At 37.0% G+C, this 11055-nt stretch overlaps 1 protein-coding gene across 6 annotated transcripts; it reads left to right on the top strand.

The window, feature by feature from the left end:
• Nucleotides 1-351: 351 nt before the first annotated feature.
• On the top strand, nt 352-8029 carry LOC104900317 (transmembrane 9 superfamily member 5). Of its 6 annotated transcripts, none has more exons than XR_007276332.2 (8): nt 352-639; nt 1560-1600; nt 2421-3009; nt 3119-3247; nt 4148-4304; nt 4457-4938; nt 5077-5420; nt 6796-8029. XR_007276332.2 is itself a non-coding variant. In XM_010687707.4 (7 exons), exons 1-7 carry the CDS (start codon nt 455-457, stop codon nt 5291-5293), a joined length of 1800 nt encoding a protein of 599 aa, XP_010686009.2. In that variant the 5' UTR covers nt 352-454; the 3' UTR covers nt 5294-5617. The 6 variants fall into 6 exon arrangements, 4 of the variants coding, with proteins under 4 accessions (XP_010686009.2, XP_048504263.1, XP_010686010.2 ...); XR_007276331.2 differs by lacking the exon at nt 6796-8029 and adding an exon at nt 6362-6783; XM_010687707.4 differs by lacking the exon at nt 6796-8029 and having other exon boundaries at nt 5077-5617.
• Nucleotides 8030-11055: the final 3026 nt, after the last annotated feature.

Here is an 11055-nt window from a genome sequence, read left to right as displayed (position 1 = left end):
ACTATGTATAAGTTAGATTTGTTCCACTAAATGACAAAAAGTAAACGAAAATAATGACATATAGTTAGCGGTAGGAGCATTGTGCATTAGAAAAGGTAGGCTTAGCCGCTTAGGGGTATTATGTAAAACTTCAAAAATATGTTGGATAACGTAAAAACTGGAAGAAACACAAGGTATAATGTATAAAATCCCCAACAAAGATGGTAAGGCAATCGGTGTGGGCCAAAAAATTTCAGCCCGTGGATCAATCCACCCAAACTGTGAATTTCACGGTCTAATCCTGAACCGTAAAATCTTAGCTCGGCCCATTAAAACTCACGGACCAGCCCGCCCAACCCGCGATAGTAGCCATCTCTAATCGCAATGTCCTTTCTAAGTACCCAACATTTCCTTCCAAACGCAGGCACACAGTTGAAAGTCAGATAGTTCATAGTTGCACTTGCAGCTATTAGCAATGTCAAAGATCTCAATTTTCTTGCTAATCATCATAATTACTTTTCTATTGATGATTTTAACCACTATTAATTTCTGGGTTCTTCCTCTTTTTTCTTCCTCTAATTCTCCCTTGGATCATCACTACAATGTCGGAGATCAAGTCCCTCTTTTTGCCAATAAAGTTGGTCCCTTGAATAATCCCAGGTATCATTGAATTCTCAGTTGTTTCTTTCATTTAATTTCATTTCTTCAGTTATTAATTGCTTATTTTGAGCTTTGAAATTTGGGCCTTGAGAAATTGCTGAGAATATAGGTAGTTTTCTTGATTATAACATAATGCTGTATTAGTGCCAAACTTATAATTTTTTTACTTTAAGATTTGGGGATAATTTTTGGGCTTATTGAAAGCATCCATCTTTATTTTTAGGCACAAATACTGTAGTAAAATGCTGTGTTTTATTGGGCATTGTCCAATTCTTATTCTAGCTTTTGGAATTTCAAGAAAGATCTTCCCATAGTATGTATGATTGTATGCCTTAAATTAAGCTGAAGAGTGAGCATATATTTTAGCTTAGTGTTACCTAATTCATTAATCCCCGCGAACTTCGATCCGATATGTGTGAATTGGTACAGGGTTTATGGTACAATGCCACAGGCACCATGGTAAAATTTTGGACCAATTTTACAATATTAGGTAGCGTATTGTGATCCCGTACCCGTTCAATGTACTAAAGCGTATAGTGAATTAGGTAACACTGATTAGCTTTAAGCTCTCTTTTCTTAAGTGTTTTTGCGGATGCTGCCAATTTGCATATCCTGGCATTGAGAAATTATTAATGTTAGTGTATGATTTTGGGTGAATCTGTCAGAACTCAGACATGCTACCTTTGTCTGAAGAATTTTTTTACCTCAGCTTAGCAAACTCTTCTACTTGTAATGGCAAGTAGCATGCTGACTTTGGTGAAGTTCGAGTTTGATTTAACTGATTCCTTATTAAGATATCCTTAACTTGCTTTCTCCCTTCCATTTTTAGAGGGTTATTGTAGCTTTCTTGATTTGTTGTAGAAATGACTTGCATATAGAAGCCTTCGTGAGGAGATTTGATGTGATCTTTCTTTTTGCAGTGAGACGTACGAATACTTTGTCTTGCCATTCTGCCGCCCAGGTTGGCTAATTGTCTTACAACTAGAGCATTTTCTTTGTGAATTTTTGTAGAATATTGAATCAACAACTTTTTGTTACACATAGTTTTACATTCTTTTTCTTCATTGGCAAGTATGATCATGCTAACTGAATGGAATAAGAAGTTGAAACCTATAAAGGTATGCTGAAAAGTATCTACTGGTACATTGCAGCTCTGAGCAATCATAATAGGAACCCCTCCGGTTTTCTACCTATTTCTCTTCTAATGTCCTCTACTAGGCTTTTTGCTTAAGCGCAGAAGGATGAACAATTAAGGAAGAGGAGAGAAAGCTATCTAGGATGATAATAAGAGTTACATAATATATGGTGAGTTGTAGATGGGTTTGTAGACAGCAACGTTAAGCAAAGAGGCTGGGTTAAGGGGTGTACGCCACATTGATTTTAGTTCTAGCCTGCAACATTATCTGGTATAAATCGATGGTTAGTTAATTTACACAATCTCTTTAGATCTGTCCTTTATGGACCTTCCAGGTAGCTCTCTGCAAGATGGCTCACTTCATGATCCTCCTCTCCTAGCTGATTACCACACGTGGTTCTGCAGTCCTTCGGTTCCTTCACCCAAACACTGTAGGATTCTCCGGCCATAACTAGTTAGGTGCATCTTTTAATATGTTTAGTTATCTTCCTGTATTATAAACTTCAAGAATTTGAACAGTTAAACTATAATGTTGCTTACGCTTTTTTACTGCAGCAGTAAAGCAATTTGAATTTAACCACTGAAATAGCTCTGCTGCTTCAAGGCAGCTGAACTTTGTGTTTGGTTCTTCATGTCTTGTTTGCAGATCAGTTGATCAGAAGGAAGGAACCGCTGGGGGAAGTTCTAAATGGTAATCGTCTGATAAACACTCGCTATGATATGAAGTTTCAGGTTACGAAAGTGGCAGAGATATTGTGCACAAAGACATTGGCGAGGGAGGAAGTTGTGAAATTCCGTGATGCAATTAATAGAGATTTTTACTTTCATATGTACTATGATGACCTCCAGTTTTGGGGGTTCATTGGGAAAGTTGAAGAAGAGAACTTGAATTCCCATATGAGAGGACCCAGGTTTTATCTTTTCACTCATGTTCAGTTTGAGGTCTTATATAATAGCAATCATATTATCGAAGTGCATGCTTTCAGTGACCCCAATCACATTGTCGACATAACAGAAGATGCTGAAACTGATGTGAAGTTTACTTACTCTGTAAATTGGAATGCAACCTCCGTCCAATTTGCAAACAGAATGAGAAGATATTCACGTGCTGCTTTACTATCACCAGTTCAGCAGCTTCACTGGTTTTCAATCATTAATTCAATAGTCATCATATTGCTTTCAATGGGATTACTTGCCATGCTATATTGGTGGAATATCAAGAGTGATTTGAGAAAGTAATATATCATTTCCAGTTAGTACTACTTGTGATGTTGCTTGAAGTTTTGAGTTTTCAGCCGGGGTTCTAGGTCTCCTTGGTCGACAGTTAATCATTTTGTATTCTAGGTACTCTAACGGAGATGAAGATGATAGAGAGATTGGATGGGCGTTCATGGGTGGTGATGTTTTCAGATGCCCTACATTGCTGTCTCTCTTTTGTGCTGTGTTGGGATGTGGGACCCAACTTTTTCTTGTGTAAGGGACTTGGATCTTTCTGATACCTGCTACTTGCATCATATTTTGACTCAGCACCTCTAATACACTAGAACATTAGCCTTTTCTGATCATTATATGCTCTGAGGCTCCATAGGTTACTTGCTTTGGACTTATAGTCAAGCTGTCATCGCCTTGTCAGAGTTGTCTACTTGAAAGTTTCTTGGGTGTGTTACTCGGCTGAAAAAAAGGTTTGACGTATATGATATTCAGTGTAACTGACACAAGAAATTTGGATGCCACCTTGTTTTATGGGGGTAGGGGGAGGTGTCATATGACTCATATCTGACCTTATAGTTTATTTGGTTTCTTTTTACAAAACAGAAAAATGTTTTGCATAAACAATAAAATTATTGACTTCCCAGGAAAAGTCATTGCTGACAACTGGGGTTGGAATTTTATGTAGCTGTGAAAATGTAGTTTTGTTTGTGTCTACAGTCTACCTTTTAAATGCATTTTATAGTAACAAGTTGAATGAAACAGGCAACTTTCAATACTGGTTAGTTTTTTGGATAATTGCCTTTCCTAAGATTTCATTACACTGAATGTGCAGACTTAATGCAACAGCTTCGTCCCTCTGTGATAATTACATTCTGCCTTCAACCTCCTAAATATTACTTTGTTATTTGACAAACTTTTTGAACTACGTATTAACTCTTTGCAGTTATATGCATTTGCTAAGTTCATTTGTTGCAAATTGCAATTATATTCCTATCAATTTGTCACTTCCTGCTTTAAAATAAAAAGCTTTAATGTAATATGCACATGAAGTGGTGATATCTTCGACCTGTTTGCTTCCAGCAAATCCAGTATGACATCTGTTAAATCTTGCCTGTGGTTCACGTTATGTTCCTTTTTGACCTACATTTGAACTTATTTCAGGGTTTGCTGCTTGTTTGTATTGATCATTCTTGGTCTTTTAGACCCTTATACACATGGGACCTTGTGGACAGTTGCTGTTGCGATTTACACTGTAATGTCGGCAGTTGCTGGATATTCTGCTGCTTCGTTTCACTGCCAATTTTCTGAAACTGGATGGGTAAAAGAAAATTCATTTGACTTTGCATCTGAAACATATCTGCTTGCCCAGATTTTCTGTATTTTGCATTCATGATGAAAATGTTTCCATATGGTTATGATTTATACATATATGATGAATTCTTCTCTAACGAACAACAATTAATCTTGCAGGAAAGAAGTGTCCTCCTGACTGGGGTTCTTTTTATGGGTCCACTGTTACTTGTGCTATCCTTCCTTAATACTGTGTCTGTATCATATGGGTCTACAGCTGCCCTATCTTTTGGCATGATTTTTTTGATGTTTCTCGTACATACATTTGTTGCTGCTCCATTCCTTGCATTAGGAGGAATTGTTGGACGCCATTATAGCTGTACAAACTTTGTACCATCGACCATGAGACACATGAGAGAGATTCCTTCATTAACTTGGTACAGGAAAATTCAGATTCAAATGATTCTTGCTGGCCTCTTACCTTTCAGTGCAGTTCTTGTGGAGTTGCATCTGTTCTATGCAAGCATCTGGAGCTACAAACTATTTACACTCCCTAGCATTCTGTTCATTAGCTTCTCAATCCTTGTCTCACTTACTGCTATTTTGAGTGTCGGTTTGACTTATATTCAGCTCTCCGTAGAAGACCCTGAATGGTGGTGGAGGTATGCAACATCACCCATAACTGGAAGAAATAATATTTTTCTTCCAAAATTTTGTATTTGCCACCTTTTAAAGTGCCTCTTACCCTTTTAATGGCTCAAAAGTTGTGTCGATTCTAAACATCTCCTCCGTGTCTGCAGATCAGTACTACGTGGTGGATCAACGGCTATTTTTATGTTTGTCTATAGTATATACTTTTATGCCAGGTCACATATGAGTGGTCTTATGCAGCTATGCTACTTTCTGGGATACAATGCTTGCATTTGTTATGCATGCTTCCTAATGCTCGGTGCAATTGCTTTCCGTGCTTCTTCAATGTTGATCTACCAGATGTCTCACAGTGTTAAGAGCGAGTGAATTCTTCATCCATATAGTTTTCATGGATATATATCATAGAGGAAAAGCCAGAGGCTACACAGAATGGAGAAAGCATGACAAGATTCTGGCAAGACAAGATTCAAGGCCGTAATGATGACAGTTCCAGGTTTGTTTGCGATTAAGTCTTGTTATACATGCATGGCAATGTGAGCCTTGAGGCTGTTGTTTTATATGTCTATTGGCTCTAAACAGTTGCTTTAAGCTCATATAACCTCATGACAATGAGATATATGATATTCTTCAGTTTTGGCGGCTAATGATTCTGAATATTATTATGAAAATTAGCTAGAGTTCTTTCACTTAGTTACTTGTCAACCTATCTGTTGGTATTGACAAATTTTGAAAGTAATTTCCGTGTTTATTTACTGTAAAATACTATATCTGGAAATAACTATAACTGTGATATACTCTAACTCAACTAATAATGTGACAATTAGATATGAAGTCAAGGTTGTCTTCTCATATTGCTTTTCCTTTTGATGGTGGGAAATTCCACATTTTCCTGCTTAGACAGAGGCATTTTCAGCTACATAGTGTAGTGTGAAAATCCTACTTCTCCATTCTTAAATAAGTGTTACATTCCCCTTTTTCACGTGAACTAATGCGCTTCTTTGATCATTACTATCTTTGATTGCGCACAAGTAAAAATTGTAAAAAATTTGATATTTCGAAAGTATACATTGAAACAAATCTAACCAGATCCCAATTGACTATGTTTTCATTATATAATAACGAGAAAATAGAGTCAAAGTTAGTTGATGAATAGTTTCAATTTAGTCAACGTAACACTTTTTAGGACCGGAGGAAGTATGTTATGCCTTGTTGAGCTCTCTTTTGTGCTGTGAAAGCAGTGTGAAAGAAGTAGGGTTACCTTGTGTCAAGAGCTTCCCTGGTTATTGAGCTTGTGATTTCATTGTAAGCAACTGTTTGATCCGATCCAAAAATGCTCTTTCATGGTTGGAAATACACAACTTCTCGTGCATAAGCATAGCCATATGATGAGTTGAAGGCTGAGCGTCTTTTTTTTTTCCTTCTTTGGAAGCACAGATCACTTTGAATGTGCTTTACTGAAAAATGCACGAGTCAGAATATTTTGGTCCTCCTTCACCTAATCTTGCTGGCAGCCTGGAACAATGTAATGGTGCATGCTTTATAGCGGGAAAAAAAGATTGGATCTGAGTTATCGACAATAGAAGTTCCTTTCCTATCTTACCTGATTGCTCTTATATATGTTCATGATGTAATCAGATGATTATTTGGAATTATAACCAGGAAGTATAGAGATTGGAGCAAAACTAGTGGAGAAGGGTTATGATGTTGAAACCTTGCACTTCGTCTACAGTTTTTTTAATGAGCTTTTAGGGTCAATCCTACAATTATTTCAACCGTGATTCTTCCTGTAAATTGTGATATAAGAAGTTGCAATAAGAATTGAATTTGCTTTAGGCATTAATATTACTCTGTTCAAATACTTTGTGTAGGATACAATCAACATGCTCTATGATAGAAGGCCCTGGAAATTTTGATCCATTTTGGCCATTTTGCATTTGCGCATGAGGAAACAATCTTTAGGAATATCTACCTAGTACATGCCTAAGATTCATCTCTTACATTGTTACTTGTTTAACTCGTAAACTAAATCTACACCATATTTGGTGTTCTTTTATTCCCAAATGAGAAAAGTTATAGGTAATAATGAATAATCCACATACCCAATTCTTCATATCTAAAGAACCAGGAAGTAGCTAATTTCGAATGTGGGGTTCATTGGTCGGATCAACGTAATATGGAGCTGGAATATAGTCTAATGACTTATACGGTGGAGGTGCTCCGTGGTTGGGAGATTGCTGTGTTGGAGATGGAGGAGATGAAGGGGGAACATGAGGCTCATTAGCCGGAGCTGTAGCTGGAGCACTGGCTGAAGATTCATTTCTTGGGTTCCGGTAAATAGGTGGGGCATATACTGGCATTGGAGTAGGCATCGGCTTCTTGTATATTGGTGATGAAGTGTATACTGGTTTCCTATATATGGGCATTGGTGTGTGATATGGTCTTTTGTACATTGGAAACGGGTGGTTGTACATGGGCATCTTGTGCACTGGTGATGGTGAAGACATAGGCTTCTTATGTTTGGGTGTTGGATAGGATTCTGGAGTATGGTAGACCGGTGTAGGATTCACCCTGTGTTCAGGAATTATTTTATCTGTGGGCTTGTTGTAATCTGTTGTAGGATTGTCCATACGGAGGCCGGAGGGATTTTGTTGTGGTCGATCTTCCGGAATGGTGTACTCTGGTTTCGGAATATCACCGTAATTGACTTCACTGGCTGAAGAAACGGCCACGACTAAATAAAGGATCAAAGACAAGAAACAAGAGTGATAGGGAGCCATTAATTTTGGTCTTTTTTAGGTGACTTATTTGTGAACAAAGCTATGCAATTTGATGATACTAAGTAGGTGACATTGTAGCCTTTTTATATATGACTGCCTTAGGACTGATTCCCATACTTTTAGTTGATAACTATGTATATAAAATATTTATGTGGAACATATTTAGGTCTTTAGGATGTTAACAACACAGTTTACATGATACTAAGGAGTTTTAGGCGCATGCAGTAACAAAGGTTGTGGTTTTACTCCTGCAATGAAGCAGACATATTAGGAACTCAACAGAGGTTTTCTCTGAAGTTGTTGTGACAGGAGACATTTTTTTTGTTCTAGTTTTGCGTGTCTGAGGCTAATAACTAATAAGTAGTTGGTATATAGATGTCGTTGCAGTAGATAAGGCAAAAGTCTTGGGTGAGACCGTCTTACAATATTTGGTGAGACAAGTCCGGCCCGTGTACTTCATATTATAGTAAAACACACTTCTTCTCCTTGAACGCACTCCATCTTCCTTCTTATTCATATATCGATCTCATGGGCATTGCATCTCCAAATCAAAAATTTCCAAAATATAAAGATGGATCTATTTTTTGTTTACATGATCTCCAATATGTATCTTTGATCATAAATATATTTTAAAAGTTTAGATCTTGAAAATACACATTTGAAAATTTTCTAATAAGATATCACACCCGCTCTGTTTGGCATTACTAGCTAAAAATAAACTGAAATTGATAAGTTAACTGAAAATGATAAGATAAAGTAGTTGAAACTGATAAGGTGCTAGAACTGATAAGATAATTGAATAGTTTAATTGTTTGGCAAAATTAGTTGATTAAGTTGATAAATTATTTTAGCAAAATTAGTTGTTGTTGGAATTTTGGAAAGATTTTTCAAAATTTTTGTCAGCTAATTTTGAAAAGGTAAAATTTTTAACTTATCATTTAAGTCATTTTATCCACCTAAAATTTTATTTTAGGTGCTCTCCAAACACTACTAATTATTTTAGCATCTAAAATATGTTAGCACCTTATCATTTAAGGTAGCTAAAATACTTCCTCAAATAGAGCCATACCTTTTTTTTTCTTACTTTTATATACTTCATCCCTTTAGAAATAGTTGCATCGTTACATGTTTTCACGTTTGGCAATGTATTATTTCAAACATTAATATCTCTAATTATCAATAAGTAAAAATTATAAAAAGTTGATATTAAAATAATATACATTGAGATGAATCTAACAAGATCTCATATGACTATGTTTTTCCTAAAATATAAATCACCAAAGACAATCAAAGTGCAAGATATGATTAGTAAACACTATATAAATAGTGCAATTATTTCTAAATGGAGGAAGTATATTTGTGGAAAAATAAGGTTAAAAGATCCACACTATTTCGGGATGAACAAACTAGTTCAAGCATCCATTCAGATTCTTCTCTCATTGTGATCTCTAAATGTAAAAATTCAGATCTTAGAAAGTGCATAATTCAGTTGACTCTAACTGCAAACAACCAGCTTGAATTGAAAATCAGAGCTTCGAAACAAAAACATGCGAAAAAAGACAAAAGGTCAAACATGAGACATAGGATTATCCTCTAATGGAGGTGGAGAATTCCATGTCTTTCGAATAACAAAAAGGTTTGTTGTGATTTATCTTTTAATTTGTGAAAGTATTTTTTTTTTTAAAAGCAAGTAGAAACCATCTAGATCCGATCCACAGGTCCATTATTTAATATTGACGTTCAAAGAAGCGTATCGACAAACGTGAAAAATGAAATAGTACAATAAAAAAAACAAATGAAGTATTATCTTGAAGCACTGGGCCGGTGACTAGCTAGCACCTAGTTTTTGATAATTTCAAATTGTATTTTATTAATACTTAAAAGATCTAAGGCTAAAATAAGGTATCCCATCTAAAGGAGGAGATTTTAAATTTTTTGTAGTGTAACACACAATCTGTAGAGAGCAATTCCTCAATCTCCATCAAAAGAAATACTTCCTCCATCCATAATAAGTGAAACGCTTATTATTTTAGAACGTTTCAAAATAAGTGAAACATACGTTAAGTGGAAAAATAAAGTGACAAAATGATAAGAGTACCCATCACAATTTCTATGTTTCACTTATTATGGAATGGAGGAAGTATAATAAGACCGCAATCAGTCCCCATGAGGCATCCCACGACATTCGATGCACGAGCCCAGAGACATCTAAAGCATGACTTATAGCCTCTATTTTTTGTTCGTTTTAGGGTTGCTTCGAGCCCAGTCATATGCGCCTATGAGTTAAGACACAACTTATAATGCATCCCAGGGCTTTTTGCACCATCTAAATTGCTCTAGAATATCACCAAACGACCATTTGTGATTTTGTGGTGTAGCCACAAAATGACCCCAAAACAATCGTAAAAGATATTCTTATTCCCGTTCAAAACTGTAGGAGTCCTTAATATATCCTCTCATGTCCCCATGAGGCATCCCGCGACGTTCGCTGCACGGGGCTCGGGGACGTCCAAAATCGTGACTTATAACCTTCAATTTCGTCCGTTTTAGCGCTCCTCCGGGACCGGTCAATTTTTTTGTTAAAAACCGTCCTATGGGATCTGTCACAACTTATAATGCATCTCGGATTTTCGCACCATCTGTATTGCCCCAGAGTGCCACCGAACCACCCATTTATGAATTTTTGGGTGCACCCACATAATGTCCCCGAAACAGTCTCAAAATCCGTTCTTGTGCCCGTTAAAAGCCGTGAGAGTCCTTAATATGTCCTCCCATGTCCCCACGAAAGATCCCACGACATTCGGTGCACGGGCCCAGAGACGTCCAAAATCGTGACATATAACCTTCAATTTCGTCCGTTTTAAGGTTGTTTTGGACCCGGTCATATTGTTCGACAAAAACCTCCTATAGGGTGTGACATGATTTATAATGCATCCTGAGGATTTTGCACCATCTAAATTCCCCCAGAATGCCACCAAACGACCCATTTATAATTTTGTGGTGCAGCCACGGAATGTACCTGAAACGATTGTAAAAGACATTCTTATCCCCATTAAAAGTCGTGGGAGTCCTTATTATATCCTCCCATGTTCCCATGGGGAATCCCACGACATTCGGTGCACGGGCCCTGAGGACGTCCAAAACCGTGACTTATAGCCTTCAATTTCGTCCGTTTTAGGGCTCCTCCGAGCCCGATCATATTTTTCACCGAAAACCTCATGATGGGTTGTGGCCAAACTTATAAAGCATCCCAGGGCTTTTGCACCATCTAAATTGCTCCAGAATGCCACCAAATAACCCATTAATTATTTTGTGGTGCAGCCACGGAATGGCCCCGAAACGGTCGTAAAA

This window comes from Beta vulgaris, chromosome 7 (genome assembly GCF_026745355.1).
Source record: "Beta vulgaris subsp. vulgaris cultivar EL10 chromosome 7, EL10.2, whole genome shotgun sequence".
Classification (NCBI taxonomy): domain Eukaryota; kingdom Viridiplantae; phylum Streptophyta; class Magnoliopsida; order Caryophyllales; family Amaranthaceae; genus Beta; species Beta vulgaris.
The sequence above is the reverse complement of the archived record's forward strand: the minus strand, read 5'-3'. Positions and strand labels throughout refer to the sequence as shown.